The 22,986-nt window shown below is 40.3% G+C and overlaps 1 protein-coding gene across 1 annotated transcript in view; it reads right to left on the bottom strand.

Annotated features, from left to right (window-relative positions):
* Positions 1-22,986, bottom strand: part of LOC122791668 (butyrophilin subfamily 2 member A2-like) — a 327,760-nt gene that overhangs the window by 167,256 nt on the left and 137,518 nt on the right. Inside the window, exon 3 of the mRNA XM_044059499.1 lies at positions 10,655-11,008. Within this exon, the coding sequence (XP_043915434.1) occupies positions 10,655-11,008 (354 nt within the window). The remainder of the gene's footprint in view (positions 1-10,654; positions 11,009-22,986) is intronic.

The raw sequence follows: 22,986 nt of genomic DNA, 5'->3' as shown, positions 1-22,986 counted from the left end.
CCATTATCAGTGGTGACTCCCCCTTTGTGGGTTGTGATACCTGTTGGTGTGCACCATTCAGTGTGTACACAACCTGCCATGAAGCAATGTTTTACATGATGTGTACGTGGCGAGCAACCTGTTTTGCCATACAACCTGTGATGTGGACAGGTCCCATGCAGCCTGAGTGCAGCTTGTACCTGCATAGTTGTGGGTACAGGGGCTCTGTGGTGTACATGGATATATGATTGTGTACCTGTTGGGGGGGCAGTGTGTTTATGTTATCCAATACCCTATCTGGATTGCTTATTCATGCTCAGTACTTGTTCAGAACTTGTAAGCACTATTACTATAGCACTCAATCTTCCTCATTACCTAGGTTTTGTACATACCTTTCTCACTTGCTTAGAGTAAAATAGCTCTTGTAATCACTTTCTTCACTTATCTAGGGGAAATTAGTTTTATATTCAGGCATGTCCAAGGGTCAGCTGTCAGTGTTCTCTCCTATCTGGATGAATCTGGACATCTTGAGGCAATATAGACATTGCCTCATGTACACAGACAACTCTCTCCACCTACCACCCAAACTACAACCTGTGAGAGATGCACTTATCTATCCAAACTGGAGGTAAAGCTCTCTCCAACCAAGCCTGACCCTGACAGTCATGTACAGAAGGTAAACATTCGCACCACACCACACTCATCACATAGTCTCACTGAATCTACCCCACCATTAACTGAGAAAACTACTCGTGTACCAACTCATTAGCTCAATGCTTTCTGGAATTCATAAACACCAATGCCCTGGATCAACATATCCACACACCCACCAGGGGCAACAATATCCTAGACCTAGTCATTACCAACATGAGTGACCAGTGTTCCACACCTGAAGTCAACTCCTCGTTGGTCCGATCCGACCATAAGCTGAACACTGTTGATATCCACATCCCGCCCCCCACCCCCCATTAAGGGAACCACAAAGCCAACTTCATGCTTCTTAAGACAGACGTGGTGAACGTCATGACACCCATACAGATGGACAATACTTTTACAACTGCTGAATCCTACACAAATGCACTCTATAAGCACTTACACGAGTGCATGGATCGTGCTATCCCAAACAGAACCAAGATGCCATACTCCTAATTAAGGAAGCCAATCTGGTGGTCCCCTGCCATAAACAAACTGTACAACAGGAGGAAGACACTGTTGCAAAAGAGAGTACAATCCCATGAGTGGAGGAGCTCCCTGGTCAGCCTCAGTAAGAAGGTGAGATCCCTTATATGATCCTCCAAAGCTAGCTACGAAAAATACAAATAAAATTGCATTCAAGAAAAGAATTCTTCCTTGGATTACTTTGGCTCAAAGTCCCCTATATTCTTTTTTCGTTAACAGTTTGTATTGTAATTTGTTTGGGTGTGGGGGTGATAGTGGTGGGTGTACATAGCAGATGCAGGTGTGTAGGAACTGCTTTTATACATAATTGATATGTGCGTGAGGGTTCCTTCCCTATTTGAACACCTATCCTTTAGTGGACTAATACTATGGTAATTGCAGGCTGATTCATTAAGGCATTGTTAAGTGGTTCCTGTATAGCATGCAGGTGATGTTAGTCCTTGAATCCTTTCGGCAATACATCAGAATGTAATAAAGTGTTGCTACATGAAAGCTGTGTGTTTCTGTTATAGGTATTTGCAGTCATTGGAGTTGTGTTGGTGACTGACCCTCTTTAGCTAGGGTTGCCACCTTTTCATATGGCCATAGTGGGACATTTTCGGGACACACATCAGATTTTACAGGCCGACACAAACCCACGGTCAGTAGAAGGGATAGAACTTTCCTTTCTTGCCTAAATATAAGCTTATTCTTGTAGCAGTTTAGTTGCTTATCCTGTTTCTTGTAACATGTAGGTATTTTAGATACAGAAAGAACTATTGTATGCAACTATTACATTACATATGGGACATAATTATGTCCTACAATGTCAGGACATTTGCCACATTTAATATATTTGGTCAGGACACAACTGCCCAAAGAGGGACTGTCCCTCACAAAGTGGGACAGGTGGTAACCCTATCATTGGCTCATGTCCATAGCACATATTTGTAATAGTGTATAGGCATATACTCTCTATATCCTTTGTTCATAAAAGTTGGTCGTGGTGGAATGCGTGATTGCTATGGTCCATGTTATACTCATATATGAACACTTCAACTGCTGTATACGGGATTCCTACAGAATCCCAAAACCACACAATTCCAACGCCCACAGTACCGGGCCCAGACTCCCATACCCCGCATTACCAACAGCGACAGTAACTTGCAAAAGTAACACAAACATGGAACACACACAAGCACACACAGACAAATTGCTACCCACCACATCCAAACAAACCATCCTACACTACACATGAGCAGGTGGGCAAGCCCCTCTACACCCCCCATGTGGGTGTCTGTGCCCCCCACACCCCCCCTACTTTAATATTCTACCTCCTAGATTGCACAAAAAGACGCACAAAGCAAACCCACACCCACACATTACAGTCCCCCAGGAACACACACCACACTCAGAACACACACTTACACACACTACAGCCCTCCAAAACACACTTACACACAGTAACTTACCTGAACCGCAACACCAGAAGCACTAACTGTCCCTTAACATCGTGATTTTAAACCGTGCGCTTCTGGTGTTTCGGTAATGTGGTCTTTCGGACTTTAAGCCTCGTGATTACGCGCGTCGGTATGTCAAGCAGTTGGTATGTGGTAGGTATCCCATTTATGTGAACCTCCATGGTTATGTAGATGTTGTTAACCTATCTATATATCTACATATATAAGTATATCCCCATATATATATATATATATATATATATATATATATATATATATATATATATATATATATAGATATAGATATATATATATATATATATATATATATATATATATATAGCATCCACCTTTCATTGGGTACATGCCAGTTTGTCCTATTTCCACACATTCCTACCTTTTGTGTTTTATCCTGTTAGTATACACAATTGCCATTGGTACATCTCAGGTAGCTTAGTGGTATGTTATTGTGAAGACTGTGTACATGGTTACCTCTCAGAGCAGGCACTGGTAGTGCAAGAGTGATTAATGCACATTTCAGCGGTTGTGTGTTCCACATGTTTATTATTCTGTGGAATACTACCTATATATGCAAGCTGTGGTTAAGGTATACTATGTAACATATAAATAATCTGAGAAGATTCCTGTCAGGGATGCTTCCCATTATTTGGAACTACATCCCTGATTACATTATACAAAACCCCTCACTAGCACTCCAGGGAATCCTTGCAGAGTGGGTGGGGAACAGTGGATACACCCCAGGGATCCCACAATTGGCTCTGCTCCAGAGAGGGCAGTTAGTTAATCAATGGGGTGGCAACAGCAGACACTTTCTGGCTATGCTTATGAGTGGCCTTGGGCAGTTAGGCATGTACCTACCTATGTATCTATGAACCTATACATGCAGTATGGACACATGCTGATAGCTTAATTTACTGTTTAGGTATTGACTTACCTTGTGCCAATGACAGTTGTGTGTACAATAATTGAGGGCTACCTATGTAGGATGCACACTGTAGACCACCTATACATGACAATTTACAGGTGGTCGTGTGTGTGTGCCATCCATGTTTGCTGTGTGTGCAAGTGGAGAAGGGTGTCAGTCCATATGTGCCTACACTGTCAGTGTGTGTGCTATACATTCCCTCTTTGCCAAGGCATGGGCATACTGGGCATGCCTCCGTCTGCCTACTGGGGCTAGCACAGGGTGTTTGTGGTCTGAGTCCCTCTGTGCCTCTGGGGCCCTTGTCAATGGTGGTGGGCATGAGGGCCTTCACCATTCTGTCCCTGCTGCAGCTGTTTACGCAGGATTATATTGTGTAACACGGCACATACTATGAAGATGTGGGCACACATGCCTGGAGAGTACTGCAATGGTCCACCAGATATGTCCAAGCAATGGAAATGTGATTTCAGCATCCAAAACATGCGTTCTATGATGATTCCAGTTACTGCGTGTGCCTCATTATGGTGTTCTTGCGTGGCTGTGTGTGCATTTCTGATGGGAGTCATCATCCACGGTTCCAGTGCATAGCCAGCATCTCCCACCAGGTGGCCATATGGGATGTCCCCCCTGGCAAATTCCTGATGCAGCTGTGAGGCATGCCACATGTGGGAGTCATGATAGCTTCCAGGGCTGCCAGCACACACATCCATGATAATGCCCTGGGCATTGCACAAGACCTGGCAGTTGTTGGAGGGATATCCCCTGTGTTTTATGTAGCACCTACCCTGCTCACCGGGTGGTGTCTTGATGTGTATGTGCATGCAGTCTATTGCACCCAGTACCTCTGGGTAGTCTGCCACATGGTGGAAGAGACGCATATTGCTGGACAACTCCTCCTGCATTCAGGGGAAGTATATGTGCTCATTGGCATGTGGTAACATGGCATCCAGGAACTGATGGAGTACCCTGGATGCTGATACCTGTGAGATCCCCATGATATCCCCAGTTGGCCTTTGGAAGGTTCCTGTGGCTAGTATTCTCAAGCTTACACATACCTTCATGTCCACTGGGATGGGTTGCTCTCTGTTACTTCTGGCTCTGAGATGTGGCCGGCACAGCTCAACAAGTTGTTGTATGGTGTCCCTGTCCACCCTGTAACGCTCTACTATCTCCAGATCATGTAGCCCCTGCTAGGTTACCCTGGGTCTGAACACTCTTCTCCTCCTCCGGTGCCTGAGATGGTTGTTAGCATCATCCTCCACACCACCGTCAGTCTCCAACACATGCTGGTGAATCAAAGCTATGGCAGCCCCTAACATGTACATATTAAAAGCTCCCGTCTGTATACACCAATGGTGCAGAGTGTCTGGGAATACACAAGTGTGTGTGTGTGTGTGTGTGGGGGCTTTCACACCTTATACTATTGTGCAATGGATGATGCTGGTGTAATTGGGTGTGTATGTGCAATTCCAGCTGCGGGGTATCTTAATTATGGTTTTACAGCAGGTACTGCTATTGTGGGGCCTTTGGTGTTGACTTACGCTTAGCTGCCATGATTCATCTATTGCCCTTTACTTCACTTTTCAACTCGATTCCCCTCCCATTGTCAGGCATGCATCCAGCTGCCTGCTTTCTTGTTTTGTATTTTCACAACCCAGGATTGTGTTTGGAAATGTGTTATGTAGCTGATCAAGTTTGTTTTGTTCTGCTGTGACAGTTATCTTTTCTTTGCTGTACGGCACCTCCCCTTTCCTGTTCTGCAGGTAGCTGCTAGCAGCCTTGTTAGCTGTTGTCAATGGCCCACTGTGAGTTCCTCGGTGTTAATTACTCATTTGTACTCCCAATTACCATGCTGCAGCATTTCCTTATTGTCTTCCCGTATCCTTCCTGTTTCAGCTGTGGTGCACGCTGCACACAGCCATTTACCGGGGTTCGAGCCCGTTTTCATCCATGTTTACATGCACTTTTGGTTACCTTGTGTGCTCTCAGCTAAGCAAAGCTATGGCTACTTCCACACCCCTATCCTGCGGCTTTGCTTAGGAACAGGCAACCTGGATTAGCAATGCTCCAATGTGCTTACAGTTACGGTGGCGCACCCCTCTCTTGATGTCATGTTTACCTCCAGGCCACTCCTCGGTGTTGTACCGCTATACCATGTGGTACATCCTTACACCAGCAGGGAGTTTGCGATTTAGTATTACTTGACTCATTTGCATGGCATTGACTACTAATTCCTAGTTACCGTGCAGAACACTGTCACAGACCCTTAGCAACACTTGCGCCATGGTTGTTGTGTAGCATGCGTGCCGTTGACTATTATGGGGAATTCATGAATTGTGTTACATTGCAGTTTTATGACATCTAAATATATTTTCATTGTGATCCCGTTTGCTCACCGATGCACTGCGGTTTTACTTTGCATTAGTGTGGCCATGACATTAAATGTTATTTTTTATGTGTTGTGCATGTTTTTTTTATGCCATTGGCTATATATTTAGCCACTGGCATATATTAACATTATAATACGTAAGTTTGGTCTGCTTTCATGGCTCCAGTTTTATGTTTGAAAAAATGAAAACTGTTTTTTTTTGGTTTACATTTCTTCATGTTTACGCTATGCCTGCACCACTTCATGAATCGCTATATACCTTCATTTGCATGCTACACTGCTGCGCATGGGTAATTAGCATACATGCACCGGGAGCTGCGCAGCTCTGGCGTATGCTGGTAGTGCACGTGGAAACAGCTCATACCTGAATCGCTCTGCGGCCATATTTGGCACTAGATCGCCGAAGCTACTCCGGCACCTGGCGCAAGCTTCATGAATCCTGGGGAGTGAGTATGAGAGAGAAAATGAAGATAAAGGTGAAAAAGCAGACTTTTATTTCAAAATCAACATAACATTAGTAAATGTAAGTGCAGTTATCCATGCAATAAACGTATGTTGATAGATAATGGTTTGCCTTTTTTGTCTCAGCTCCACAATTCTTCCATTATATAGCAGCCTTTATATGCCTGTTTAGTTATTACCTGACATTAGGATAGTGTTTTGTCGTGGGATAATCTTTGCAAATTGCAAGAAAACAAGTTCTTTTGTGTATTCTAGTCAAATGATCTTCTTACAAAGTTACTTTTAAACTTAGCAAAGGCCTGTTCTGTATTTTGAATTTTAATCAGTTAACAAGTAATAAAAAAGTGAGCTATCCTATAAACAAGTTAAGTGTAGAACAAGGATTTTGTTTGGATAGCAGGGAAACAACTACATTAATATTTAGAATACGTAACACTTATTATTTGGGTATGTATATAAAGGCAGTGACTAGCACTGTGACCTCATAGTGTTTGTTTGTCTGATTTCATTTCTGGCTGGGATACTTCCTGCACATCTTAACTGTGTCTGTGTGTGCCTTGTTTTTCTCTGTCTGCTATGGTTTTCTCCCACATTCCAAGTGGACTGGCATTCTCCAAGTTGCCAGTAGGAGTGTGTGTGTGTGTGTGTGTGTGTGTGTGTGTGTGTGTGTGTGTGTGTGTGTGTGTGTGTGTGCGCACGTACATGTTTGTGTGTGTTCTGTACAATAGGTAGGTGTTCTTTGCACCCAATGATTGCTGGAATAAGCTGCACCTCCCCATAACCCAGAAATGGATTGTATGCGTAACCACAACATACATAAATGACTAGAACAATGAAAGAGACAAGGTTTACTATGTTTGTTCTGTTTTTGTAAGAGTATTTTGTTGTGTTATAAGATCTGTTTGACATTATAATTACATGAAAGCAGCAGCTGTGCTCTCATAGGAAGAGTTATGGGTGATTAATGGGATGTACTTAGAGCAGTGGAAGATGTACAGTGAAATGGTACAACTGAGGATGATCTGTTATTATACTGATGATATTTAAAACATGGGCACATCAAATAGTTTTGCTAATGACATTTGTTTTACTTCTAAAGCCTGTTTTATAAGGCTAGATTGTTAGTTTTTGGTATGAAATATGCCCTTCTTGATGTATGTCCAAGAATCCCAGATGAATTCTGGGTAGAAATTAAGTTTTATAGCTGTGTGAGTATTTTATGTTTAGAAATGCACAAAAAAATGAATGTAACAATGAATACATTTTGCCATTTTAGTAACCAGTAACACTTTAACAGAGCTGCTGCAAATTAATGCCAATACTTGTCTCCTCACACTGGGAGATGTTTGTGTTTAAATTTATGTGACTGACTGGTAGCCTTTCTGAGTTAGCAGCGCCTTTCTGAGATAGCAGCCTGGGGTTTGGTTTCAGAGAGACCCCTAACTTCCTTGCTGTCTTTAGACATTCACTACATTGTTTGCAGTCCAGTTATTTCCATGAAAGGTGAGACGTAGGCACTATTAGGTACAAAACGTCTCAGTATTATCCTCTTAAATTCTGGGAGATATTAGGTTATATTCCATTAAAAAGTCATTGTTTGAGTTTGACATACACATATTGAAATAAAATATTAAAAAAAGTTTGTTCCTGCAGTACAACACTTAGAATATCCCTGATGTACTTAAGACTGAAACTGATGTTTATTTGTATACAATGTGATAAAGGCACACATGGATATTATGATTTTTTTTCACAAGTGCATTATCAGAACAGGAGCACTTAGGTTGAAATGAAGTAATAAATAGTTCCTCATTGCATTATGATCAGCGTATAATAATATGGCCTACAATGAATCCTAACCAACCTACATAAGTGTGTGTGTGTGTGTGTGTGTGTGTGTGTGTGTGTGTGTGTGTGTGTGTGTGTGTGTGTGTGTACATGTGTCTGTGTGCCTGAATGTGCTTGTGTGTGTGTGCATGTGGCTGTGTGTGTGTGTGTGTGTGTGTATATATATATATATATATATATATATATATATATATATATATATATATATAGTGTGTGTGTGTGTGTGTGGGTGTAGATATATATATATATATATATATATATATATATATATATATATATATATATATATATATGTGTGTGTGTGTGTGTGTGCGCACGCATGTGCACATGTATGTGTGTGTGTGTGCGTGCGTGTGTGTCTGTGTGTGCCTGTGTGCGTGTATGTGTGCATGTGTCTGTGTGTGTGTCTGTGTGCATGCGTGTACATGGATGGGTTAGGTTATGCACTCCCATCATTAGCAGTGGGATCTTATTGACTAATAGTAATATATATATAGATTCTGATGACAGCCAAGATGTTCACAGATGTGGGACCGATAAGAAAAAATAGGTTCGCAAGTTGTCATTCATGTGTCAGATATACTTACAGCCCCAGTCCCCTTCCATGAACCCTCTCTCTTCTTGACCCTAAAACAGATCATCTTTGCCTTGTTTCTACATCAGTATACCCTTATGTGGATTAAACATTATGCAGGACTACATGAGCTTACTCCCGTCATCAACACATTTCTCATTTCCTACTGCAGGACCTTATTACTGCTTTAGTCCCTCGGAATCTGGTGCCTTTTGTGTTTCATCACAACAGATCCTTTTGCAGAGTTTTAATGCTTTATTCAAATATTGTAATGCTGTGAGGACTCAAACAGAAGTGCTATGGACCGGCACTGACAACCTTCCTTCCCTTAAAGAAGCACCCTGTCCTGTAGTAACCTCAGTGTTACCCACCTCCACCAAGGTCACTATGGCTAACCTTATTCCATTAGCATGCTCAGCAGTTTGTAGACTGTGACACTTCCTGTCAGTCCGGCACTGACAACCTTCCTTCCCTTAAAGAAGCACCCTGTCCTGTAGTAACCTCAGTGTTACCCACCTCCACCAAGGTCACTATGGCTAACCTTATTCCATTAGCATGCTCAGCAGTTTGTAGACTGTGACACTTCCTATCAGTCCGGCACTGACAACCTTCCTTCCCTTAAAGAAGCACTGTGTTCTGTAGTAACCTCAGTGTTATCCACCTCCACCAAGGTCACTATGGCTAACCTTATTCCATTAGCATGCTCACCAGTTTGTAAACTGTGACACTTCCTGTCAGTCCAGCACTGACAACCTTCCTTCCCTTAAAAAAGTACCCTGTCCTGTAGTAACCTCAGTGTTATCCACCTTCACCAAGGTCACTATGGCTAACCTTATTCCATTAGCATGCTCAGCAGTTTGTAGACTGTGACACTTCCTGTCAGTCCGGCACTGACAACCTTCCTTCCCTTAAAGAAGCACCCTGTCCTGTAGTAACCTCAGTGTTACCCATCTCCACCAAGGTCACTATGGCTAACCTTATTCCGTTAGCATGCTCACCAGTTTGTAGACTGTGACACTTCCTGTCAGATCGGCACTGACAACCTTCCTTCCCTTAAAGAAGCACTCTGACCTGTAGTAACCTCAGTGTTACCCACCTCCACCGAGGTCACTATGGCTAACCTTATTCCGTTAGCATGCTCACCAGTTTGTAGCCTGTGACACTTCCTGTCAGTCCGGCACTGACAACCTTCCTTCCCTTAAAGAAGCAGCCTGTCCTGTAGTAACCTCAGTGTTATCCACCTCCACCAAGGTCACTATGGCTAACCTTATTCCATTAGCATGCTCACCAGTTTGTAAACTGTGACACTTCCTGTCAGTCCGGCACTGACAACCTTCCTTCCCTTAAAGAAGCAGCCTGTCCTGTCGTAACCTCAGTGTTACCCACCTCCACCAAGGTCACTATGGCTAACCTTATTCCATTAGCATGCTCAGCAGTTTGTAAACTGTGACACTTCCTGTCAGTCCGGCACTGACAACCTTCCTTCCCTTAAAGAAGTACCCTGTCCTGTAGTAAGCTCAGTGTTACCCACCTCCACCAAGGTCACTATGGCTAACCTTATTCCATTAGCATGCTCAGCAGTTTGTAGACTGTGACACTTCCTGTCAGTCCGGCACTGACAACCTTCCTTCCCTTAAAGAAGCACCCTGTCCTGTAGTAACCTCAGTGTTACCCACCTCCACCAAGGTCACTATGGCTAACCTTATTCCATTAGCATGCTTACCAGTTTGTAGACTGTGACACTTCCTGTCAATCCGGCACTGACAACCTTCCTTCATCAATGAGAACATCAATGAAATGACTAAACCTCATGTGAGGCATATTAGCAATTTACAAACCTGCTACAGTCAGATAAATGGACACTGTCTCTTGCCCCACTGAATTACTTATTGTACAGGTGTAGGCTCCTTCATCAGATCGTTGGACACGCCTCATTATTAGTGATACATTCCCTCTAGAAAAGTCATCTTTGAACAGCATAGTGCGACTTGTGTAATCTTCATCCTGCCTTTTCTTTTGTTTGTGTTTTGGATGGTAAGCATAGATGACAGCAGGTATTTCCATATCAGTCTTTTCCCATATCAGCTGTAGGTCTTGCAGGTGGTCCAGAGGTGTAATATAACAGGAAAGGACAGCATTTTCACCTAGTGAGGCAACCACTGTAGGATTCAGTGTTGAAAGAGAAAAACTACCTGAAAGAAACAACAATGTTGCTTTTAGTCAAGCAAATATAATTGTGAACTCTTTGATGTTCTAGTATGTCAGACGTACATGATAACAATGTTGCATTTCATTCTTGCTGTAACAATGCTGCCCCCTATTGCGGTTCTGTGGAATAACAATAACAAGAACACCAGCAACAGTAGATAGAAAGGTTACGTTATGTTTAGTTACAATAGTAACACAAAACGTGTAAACCTACCACATTTCCCTTTGTTCTGCATGTTTTATCAGATGGTATATGTCATAACCCTTCTGCACATGCTTCATATGCTCATATCGACTTGCACAGAATCTACCCTATGCAAGTTCTGTTCTTCCTCACTTCACCTCATGCAGTCAGAACCATTTTATTTGTACACTTGAAAAACAAAGATGAACATTCTAAACTGGGTTACGGCTTATTCTAACTTATGAATTAGGTACTTTTGATCCAAAAGTCTTCAAACAAATACAAAATATGTTTTTATCTGATATATTTAGGGACATAAACATACTGTATAATTTCAGTTGTAGAAAACAGAAACACAATGTTGTTGTTTGTCTTTTCGGCTTTTCCCAGTTAGGAGTCACCACAGTGGAACTCCGGTCCGCTAATGATTGGCAGTCGATTTTTATGGTGCCGAGTTGCCAGCCTGATGCCCAACCTTCGGTGAAGGCACGCTCATTCACACATGTCTTTTGGAGGCCACTTGACCACGGGGAGGACATGCAGGCTCCACACAGAAGGCACTCTAGCCGAGAATCGAACAGGAGAACCTCTTGCTGTGAGGCAACAACGCTACTGCTGTACCACCGTGGCTAAAACCGAAACACAATGTATTAATTTAAAAAAATGGTTAAAGAAATGCAATATTAAGGATGAGTTTACTTCTAAGCAGCAAATACCTGTTTTACTACATACTAATGTGGTAGCAGCTGTGCTCTTCTGATGAGTGGATAAAACAAGGAGGCAAACTGATAAAGACTTGGAGGCAAGATATTGTGTTATACATAAAATGTATGACCAACAAGCTGTCAAGTAAGACAGAAAATGAAAATTGGTGTTTATGTCCTTTCTCACATGCTATCACTATTTTGTCCTGCGAGCATCTTAGGTATGTGGGCCAGCTTGAAACTATGCCAAAGAATTTTACTGCAGAAAGCTCTCGCCAAAAAATATCAAGACAACTTAAAACTAACTTTGAGCTGGATTGCACAGCATATAAGGATATCTGAATACTACCTTGTGCATGGAAAAGTAGATCTCTTGACTATGTCAGTGCACGGGATATTGATAATATCTTTTCAAAAAACATGCAAACAGGAAATCATGACTTCAGATGAATGGCAGTTTTGATACCTGATAACACCTCTAATTTAACTCAACCCATAGAACTGATGCAGGCAGTTGCATCTAAAAGAACACCCAGAGTAACTTGAGACTCGATGGTAAATGCTTCTACTTTACTTCTTGCTACTTTGCCCATCTAGTGCGCATCAGACACAACTTCTTTCATAATGTATGACCTTGTAGCACGAATTATGAAGAGCTATTCTCAGGATTAGTTAAAAAAATGGGACACCACAACTATGTGTGAATTATTGTCTCCTCAGAGACAACACTAGCATATTAATAGACTTAAATGTACAAAATAAAAATAATTTTTGATAAGGATTTGCTAGTGTATCACTGTAAATCCATCTCATCAGTGGAACTGTACATAAAGGTGGTTATGAGGTGGCCAATGGTATATGATAGTAATCACAGTCAAATTGTTTAAGCAGGGATGGATTCAAACCGCCTACCTATTTAATTGCCCCATAGATATATATATATATATATATATATATATATATATATATATATATATATATATATATATATATATATATCACATTATCAGCAGCCAGCACCACAGGAGAACAATGAATATAAGTAAGACAGACAGTATCTATGAAGGGATGACATCAGCAGTATATTGCCAAGGAGATGTGTCTGGTACAATGACTTTCACAGCCATCTGTAGTTGTAATAGTTGCCACTGCAAATGTGTGTAAACAAATCCTGAATTCACTTAGAGTCACAGAAACACTACTGTGAGGAGATCTCTGCCTAACATATAAAGCTATGTTAAACCCAGAGCTGTTGGACATGCTACACCTAAAGAAATCCCAATCCCTCTGAGTTACACGCTCTAGGCACCTAAACCTTGTCACCACAATAAACAGGACATGCTGGAGGGATAGATTCCATTCCAGAGAATTCCTATACTCTTGAACAAGCTACCCATCTATGTCAAGCAAAGTTCCTCATAAGAAAATAAAACAAAATTGCAGTCTCTTTGGTTACCACACTTTATTCAAGTAATAAAATAGCCTCCAATTAGCGCTTTCGTCTTAACATTACAAAGACTTCTTCAGACTGAAGCGCACATCCACACTACTCCATTTTTAAAGAGCCCACATCACATGGTTTTCATAATCACATGATTAGTATTGCATTATGCACTTCGTTTTTTAAAAACACTCATTTTGTTAAATACATTATTTTCAACCTTAAAAAACATCATTTTGAATTATTAAAAAACAAACATCCTGTCACCAGCTCAATCTAAAAAATACTAAAAAATACTACAACATGATACATTTAAACTAAATAAGGAGCTATCATTAATGTTTTAACCTTTTTCTTTTTAAATACATAACAAATTCCTCTCTGTCATTTAGTCCTGGTGGGAAGCAGGCATTAAGTCTAACTTGTCAGGAGTACTCAAGCCACCCTAACTCTTCTTAAATGTTCATACCTTTGGTATCATTCGGGAGGGCTTCTAATACTAAAAATGTATACTCCCTTTTACAATTTGTTACCTTGTAATGCTTACTCATGGCATTTTTCTCATCCCTTCCTTGTATGGCATACTTGTGTTCTTATATACTTTTGTATAACTCTCTAGTTGTTCTACCTATATAAAACGATTTGCATTCCAAGCAAGTAACTAGATATACAACATTTTTGGATTTACAACTGAATATGCCTGGAACACTAACCACATTCTTACCCACCTTAATTTCTGAGGATTTTGTATATATAAAATTGCACTTGTTACAGTTCAAACATCGAAACACGCCTCTTTTGTTTTCTATTTCCCTTGGCTTGTTTAATTTTGCTTGAAAAAAGTTCTTATAACTTTTTGCCTTCTTCTGAACAAAGCTTGGTTGATCTCCTATCTTATTAATTCTATTATTGTTTGTTTTAAGTATACCCCAGTTACTAGTGATCACCCTTTTTATAGCTCTTGAATCTACACGATTTTGTATAGTCATTACTGTTCTATGGTCATATTGTTTCACACTATAATCTTTATTTATTTTACTTCTCTCCCTCTCATCTATTTGTTCTTGTAATATTTTCTTAACCTCCTCTTCTGGGTACTCTCTTACTTCCATTTTGGCACAGAGATCATTAGCTTCATTTAAAAAATCTACATCTTTAAATGTTAACTTGATTATCCTTTGTAATTGTCCTTTTACTGTATTCATTTTAGTTCTCCTGGGGTGCAGACTTGAATAGTGTAAATAACTATTATTCTGAACTTCCTTCTTGTGTATTTTTGTTACCAAACCCTCTCTTTCTTTGTATACTGTAACATCAAGAAAATTGATTTCATTCTTATCATATTGATGTGTAAATTCCAAATATGTGCAAACACTATTAATGTAATTGATAAACTCCTCCAGTTTAACGTTCCTCTCCATACCATAAACACATCGTCAATAAATTGAACAATCCTCACAATATACTGTTTGAAATTACTTTCTTATACACTTGTTGCTTCCCAGCCATTCATAAACATATTTGCATAACCGGGAGCTAGGGCAGCACCCATCGCTACCCCATTAGTTTGAACATAAATTCATCATAGAAGGATAGATAATTGTAATTCAAAACGATATCTATAATTTCCATTATAATTGCTACTGTATTAACTACCTGTTTGATTTCAGTAATTCCATTCTTACCGTTTCCATCCCTTCTTCATTCGGGATGGTTGTGTACAGAGATTTTATATCTAATGTTATTAAGAAATCTTCTTTCACATTTATTTCCTTTAATATATCTAGGAAATGAAAGCTATCTCTTGTGTAAGCTGGACTTGTAGGAACTACTTTTTGTAAATGTTTGTCCACAAATACTAACAAACGTTCAGTTTTACTGTCAGCACTTGCTACTATGGGTCTTAAAGGGGGATTGTTAAGATTCTTGTGTATTTTAGGTATTCCCAAAAGTCTACTTATTTTAGGATTAGTCTTTTTTAAACTGTTTCTAGTTTTCTCATCTATTCTACCAGTCAGAAACCATTCTTCAATACATGCATCTATTACTGCATAACCTTTTCTGACTTCTGTCGTATTGATCTACTTATAATAATTTACCTTTTCTGACTTCTGTCGTATTGGTCTTCTTATAATAATTTACCTTTTCTGACTTCTGTCGTATTGGTCTTCTTATAATAATTTACCTTTTCTGACTTCTGTCGTATTGGTCTTCTTATAATAATTTACCTTTACTGACTTCTGTCGTATTGATCTTCTTATAATAATTTACCTTTTCTGACTTCTGTCGTATTGATCTTCTTATAATAATTTACCTTTTCTGACTTCTGTCGTATTGGTCTTCTTATAATAATTTACCTTTTTTGACTTCTGTCGTATTGGTCTTCTTATAATAATTTACCTTTTCTGACTTCTGTCGTATTGGTCTTCTTATAATAATTTACCTTTTCTGACTTCTGTCATATTGGTCTTCTTATAATAATTTACCTTTTCTGACTTCTGTCGTATTGATCTTCTTATAATAATTTACCTTTACTGACTTCTGTCGTATTGGTCTTCTTACAATAATTTATATCTGGCAACAATTCCTTCATTTTCCTTTCATAATCTGCCCTCTCTAGTGCTACTAGGGCACCACCCTTATCTGCTTTTAAAAGCAACAAATCTTTGCTTTGTAGTAAATTATTAAAACATTCTGTTTCTATCATTGTCATATTATAATAATTATATTCAGCTTTCTTTTCCAATATTTCTATTATCTGTGCCTCACATATATTTAAAAATATCTCCAGCTCCTTGCATAAAGAGGGATTGTAACAACTTGGCTTGTAAATCAATGGTTTACTTCTTTCATGCTTTTCAAACATTACATCAAAATTCAAAAGTTTAACGTAATCCCTTAGACCATTAATTGTCTCTAATTTATTAGCTCGCTGAGCTGGGGCAAAGTTCCATCCTTTACTGAGAACTATGTATTCTTGTTCCGATAAAACATAGGTTGATAAATTAACAATTTTAAAATTTACTGTACCTATGTTTTTCATGACTGTTTTTTCTGTCCCCAGTTTTTCTTTTGGTTGCCTTTCTTCACAAAGCAGTTTTTTGGCTGCCATTTCCTGTTGAATCTGTTTGTTCCACCACCTGCTGTTACCTGGGCCCAGGTTCTTTCCCCTTCATTTATTCTCTGATAAACTTCAACCAGTTGCCGATTCTTCACTGCAGGCATGTTCTGTTTACCCATTCTCCGTTCAACCTCTTTAGGTGTTTCCATCGTTTGGGGGCTTGTTGCTATTTTGTTGCTATTCACATAGTGTTCTCCTTGGCTTTTAGTTATCCCCGGCTTGGTCTTTTTCCTAGCTCCATATTCGACTGGTCTTGCTTCATTGGCATCTCTTCCATTTAGGTGCTCCGATCTCCTAACAGCATTTGCTTTCGTTTCTTGTTGCTGCCTCTCGTTTGTACCTTCATTTACTTGAACGCTGTTACATGTAATCCATAAGCTTGTGCCACACGCCCTTCATAATCCATTCTATTGCGTTCATATTTTTTAAGCTTTCTATTGCTTAACTGTTCATTGAGCTTGATCATATTGTTTAGTAAAATACTAATTTTGCTGTTAACATTCTCTACCGAAATAACTTCTTTTAATTTATTGTAATTTGTCTGGACATTTTCTGATAACTCTAGCACTGTTTTTCTATTATGGTTGAGTAGGACTTCCACATATTGGAGCCCTGCATTCTGGATAATCGCCACCCATTTATCCACCAATTCTTTTGATAGAATTTCTCCAGCTGGCAATTTTATGATCCTCAGACCCTTTGGCACTCTTTGAACTCTTAAACACGTTTCAAAGAAAAGATTGTCCCATTGCAGCCATTTCAATTTTGTTAAGTCTTTTTCTAGCTCTCCAAACCGTTCACTATGATTTATTTGTTGCTTGTTCAACAGTTGCTGTTCATTACTCAGGGTGAATGGATTTATTGGGGGTGCCAGGCATCCTTTCAAAACCTCCTCACTCGATATGAAACTCCTTATTCTTCCACTATTCGTCATGGCTTGGCCACTTGCTTCATGGTTGGTGATAAGCGAACCCATCAGTGTATCATTAAGTATACATCCTGCTGGTAGTGAGACAAAAACTTGTCCCAGCCATTGCGCGGTTATCCATCAAGACAAAGCTGCAACAAATCGACAAAGTCCACTAAAAGCAGCTATCCACAAATAAACTGATACAAATGAAAATAAAATAAAATTACAGTGCCTTCTTTGGTTACCACACTTTATTCAAGCAATAAAATAGCCTCCAGTTAGCGCTTTCATCTTAACATTACAAAGACTTCTTCAGACTGAGGCTCACATCCATAGTACTCCATTTTTAAAGAACCCATATCACATGGTTTTCATAATCAAATGATTAGTATTGCATTATGCACTTTGTTCCTCATTACCAGTCTTCAAGAAAAATCTTGATGACTGGATGGGAAATAGGAAATACACCCCGGGGATCACTTCTGTGGCTCTGCTCGATAGGGGCACAGGAAGTTAACCTTCTTGGGTGGCGTAAGCCAGGGAACCTTGTTGGCTAGGCTTACTTAGACCCTTGGGCCGATAGCCTAGTACCTACGTATGAACCTATGAACCTATGGACACTTGTAGAAGTTAAGCACTGCTGTATTTGGACCTCCTACTCATCTATGTACACATTCCAGAGAGTAGTTCAAGAAACAGAGGGGCTGCAGGAGAAGTTTAATTCATAAGGGGAGAATGTGTACTTTTTTCAGGATGACCTCATCATTGTCTTTCAGAGAGGATGATTCAGTTAAAAGTTGCACACACACACACACACACACACACACACACACACACACACACACACACACACACACACACACACACACACACACACACACACACACACACACACACACAACCACACTTCCTATGTTGGGCATTGAACCTCCTGACTATCTTGTTAGACAGTTTAGAGAGCACTGTATTAGTTACAAACACCAAAGAGGAAGTCTGACTCTTATAGGTTCATAGGTGTTTATTAGGCTAATGACCACAAGGGCCTTTTTAAGCCTACCATGCATCCTAAATCTCTGACAAGTTCTGATACCCTTGATAAGTCTAAGCACGGGCCTGGGAGATGAACCATTTACAGATTACCTGTGTCCATTAGAGACATGGGTGACAAACTAGGGATGAATTTCTGGTTTCCCATCCAATTGTCCAAACTGCACTTGAATTGGGTTAGGGAGAACTCTGCTTCACATGGATGGGGAGTCTGTTCCACAAACAGGGTAGTCTCTGGGATACATATCTGTTGCTCCAGCAGGTCCTATTTATATCACAGACAAGGTTTAAGTCTTTAGAATGGGTAATTCTGGTGCTGTTTGTTTTGTGGATATGCAGGAGGTCCATCAGAGTGGGGTCTGACAATGCCCTGCATGCCAGGAATAGATCCCCCTCAAAAGCCTGTAGGAGACAGAATACAGGAAAAGGGCCTTGAGGCAGTCTGCATAGGACATTTTACTTATGCCTTGTATTCTTTTAGTAAGGAAACTCTCTGGGCATTCCAACTGCTGGATATACCTGGTTAGGTACATACCAAAGGGGGCATTGTACTCAATGATAGGTCTAATGAATGCCAAATACAGTGAGACAATGACTTTCTTCGACTTAGATGCCATACCTTTGTTTATAAGCTGCACAACATAGAATGATTTCCTCACCACTGTAGACATGTGATGGTCAAAGGCTAGATTACTATCTATGTATGTTCCTAAGTCTCTGACTACTGGGTCAACTCTAAGGGGTGTGTTGTCAATATGATAGTTACCAGGGATGGATGATTTCTCAAAGAATACTATTATGTATTTCTTGGAATATAGTTTTAGTCAATGGCTTTGACACCAGTTGTTTGTCTATGTCAACCCCTCCTGGAGAACATTTGTGTCAGTGTGACATTCAATGACAGCTCCTAATTTGCAATCATCTGCAAATTTAGTCAGCCAGAGACCATTGACATTGGCTTTGACTTCCGAGAAGTAAATGTCAAAGAGGAGTGGTCCAAAGACTGATCCCTGAGGGATTCCACTTGTGACTAGCCTCTTTGTAGAGGTGGACTCCCCAATTCTAACTTCCAGGGTCCTCTCTGTGAGCCAGCTGGCTATCCATCGAGTGACATATGGGTTTGTACCTAACCTCCTGAGTTTGCCAACAATGCCTGAGTGGGTATTGTGTCAAATGCCTTAGCCAGGTCAAGGTAGGCAGTGTGAATGATTTTGTCCTCATCCATTGCTTTGGTGACCTTCTCAAGGAAGTCCACCAGGTTGAGTAGGTATGATCTGCCCTTGATGAAACAAAACTGGGTTGGGTCTGATGTCTGGAGGTTTATTATATCTCTCTTACTATATCATCTCCATGATAATCCTTTTTATGACTTCACATATAAGACTAGTGAGACTTATGGGTCTGCAGTTTCCAGGGTTTGTAGATTTCCCACCTTTGTGCAGAGGGATGACTGTTGCCTTTCTCCGTTCATGAGGCACGAAGCCTGTTTAGAGGCTACAGTTAAATAGTAATTCCAGAGGCCCTGATAGGTCATGTTTCATGCTATTTAGAAGGCATCCTGGGATATTGTCTGGGCCCACTGATGCAGTGTTCTTGGTCTTAGAGAAAGCATTAAGGACCTGTTCCCTAGTGATAGTAGAGGAAGTTATATTTGATGATATTTCCTGAGGGAAGGTTGAGGGGGAGAGAGAGGTAAAGTTGGAACTGAATTTTATCAGCCAGAAAGTTTGCTATATCTTCTGGCTCAGATTACGATGGCTCCATTTACAATGAGCTCTGCACACAATTGTGTATTGCCTTTGAGGTTGCAGACATAGCTAAAGAATGCTTTGTGGTTGTCCTTGGCCTGGGAGGCCAAACTTAGCTCAAATCTGGCTTTGGTAGACTGTTTGTCCTCTGAGTTGATTGTTTAGTTTGATGAGAGTGCTTCTATCCTGCTGGGTGCTGCACCTCCTAATTTTTGCCCATGATTTTCTTCCTCCTGTTATACAGCCTATTTATGTTGTGATTCCACCAGGGTGGCTTGTTTTTTGAGTTAGTTCTGTACTTCTTCCTGGTGGGTACAGCTGCCTCTATGCAGCTATTAATACACTTGTACAGGGTTTCTGTGAACAGTCCTGCATAGGCAGCAGTGTTCTCAGGGTTTATGGGGGCTTGAAATTTTGCCAGGTTCTCATTTACTAGCAGGAGGTTAGCCTTAGAATAGTTCCTGAGTATTCCAGGTTTAGCCAAGGGTCCAGGTTTTTCTTTTTACTTCAAAGGAGACCATCTTGTGATCTGACCATACAAGGGAAGACATTACAGCAGGGGGTGTGCAGCAGTCTCCCATATTAGTGAGGAACGGATCCAGTATGGTTGCACCCCTGGTTGGTGTATTGACTATCTGGTCCAGGAAGTTTCTGTTTACAAAATCCAGGAATCTCTGTGCATGTACGTCTGGTGTCATATAGGATTCCAAGTTAATAGTGGAGTAATTAAAGTCACCCATGAATATGGTATTGGGTTGGATGTTTAGTGTTTCTAATATGTTTAAATACATGGTATGGGTTTCCTGGGTCATAGAGGGGGACCTATAGCTTCCACGGAAGTGGTGTTGGATTTTATCTATGGTGATTTGAACATGGAGCAGCTCAAGTGCATTGTCCAGCCTTGAAGTATATTTATTTTTGATGTAAATGGAGACCTTTATTCCCTGCCTGTGAAGTAGCTGACATAAATGTGTAGAAGACATACCTTGCACTGTTGGCATCTTCTGTGTGGCTTTAAATAATGTCTCAGTAACCTCACAGACATCAGCATTCCCTAGGGTAAAGAGAGCTTCTAGGGAGTGGAGGTTTTTGTTTAGACTCCTAGCAGTGAGCAGTATTACCTTTAGATTTTCTTGGTTTTCTTTACACTGTGTTTTTCTTGTATTCTGCTTTTAATTGCATATTAAAACTTGAAAGAAACTACAGCTGTGTCTCTTGTGAGTCAGACAAAAATTAGAACAGGTCAATTAAGGAGTCACACAGAAGTTAGAACAGGTCAGTTAAATGTAATCATCTGTGAACTGAGGGGGTGGAGCTAGGAACTAAACCTTCTATTAAAGGGATAAAATAAAACATTTCAAAGCTTTACTGGAAAAGCTCACCCAGACACTGCCACAGTTTGCTGTGAAGGAAAGTTTGGTTTGCTTTTTATTTCTTGTACTTTGTATTATTTTATAGCCTTTTTTCTGTTTTGTATAATGTGGTTTGTTTTCTTTACAATGTGTTTTACTTGTATTCTGCTTTTAATTGCCTATTAAAACTTGAAAGGAGACCACAGGTGTGTCTCTTGTGAGTCAGGCAGATTTTTCCCCCACTCTCCCACACTATTACCATTGTGTTCTTGTTGTTAAGCACCACTTTCTTTCTAGTTGCCTCCCCTTTATGTTAATTTGACCACATACCTCCTTCCCTCTCTGGATGGTGTGAGTAAGCACACAATTATCATTTTGTGAAATCACTTCCCCTTTAGGTAATTAAATTTATTGGCCATCCCACTGTATTCCATAGTACCATAATACAATAGTGCCCACCCCCTTTCAATCTATCTTGCTCTTTTAAAAATAGTAGCTCTCCACTTAGACAGGTCAAACTTAAGTTACCTACTTTCACATCCAACTGCTTAGTGCACACTGCAATGTTTAGGATAAACCATTTTTTATATTACCTTTAAGATCACCATTTACTGGAGAGCCCACATTCTGCCTCTCAGTAGTCATCTCGGGATTAGTGCTTCTGTTTTATCTTAGTGAGAGAAGGAGTGCAGTTACATTATTTCCTGGAGACTGCTGATCACCAGAAAACTTTATAACTGCTTTATTGGTGACAGCTTGGAATCTGTGCTTATATTCTGATCCTGGTGAGAGTAGGAGCAGAGTGCATTGATTCCTGATTCGTTCTGGTTGGAGAGTGAGTGTCTGTACTTAACATACCTGATTGGTCTGGTTGCTATTCAAGGCATCTACAAGAAAAAGACTACAAGCCTAAATACCCTTGCAACATCTGGGACAACATTGTGGATCACTTGTGATTGGTGCTAACATTTTGCTTCTGGTGAGAGGAGAAGCAAAGGAGCATTGTATCCCAACAGAGTGAAGCTGTGCTGAGACCAGCATTAGTAGTAGCCAGGCAGTAGCCATTCATGTGACTCCCATCTTTTTATCATTCTTGACAAGCTAATTCTTTATTTTTCAGTAAGTACTGCTTGATTTGTTTCTGTCTTCAGAATATCTGCCTAAATACTTCATCCTTAAATGTTTAGGGTCTATGTATTAGTTTTCCCTCAAGTGTTTGGCAGTGCTCTGTACAGACTTAGACACCTTGAGTGAAAATTTTCCTTAAAAGCACAATTGAAATTTCTCCAATACCTAGTTGCACATAGGACAACTAGTTTGCAGTGACAAGCATTGTCCACATAAGAGTAGAGTGCACTTTTATCAGGATGATCTCATCGGTGTGTTTCAGAGAGGATATTTCAGTAAAAAATGGAGTAAGGGAGCTGTGTGAAGAGTTAAATGTAATCTCAAGGA

This window comes from Protopterus annectens, chromosome 17.part0, assembly GCF_019279795.1.
Source record: "Protopterus annectens isolate FY-2018-M chromosome 17.part0, PAN1.0, whole genome shotgun sequence".
NCBI classification, from domain to species: domain Eukaryota; kingdom Metazoa; phylum Chordata; order Ceratodontiformes; family Protopteridae; genus Protopterus; species Protopterus annectens.
This window is presented reverse-complemented; position numbering and strand designations above follow the sequence as displayed.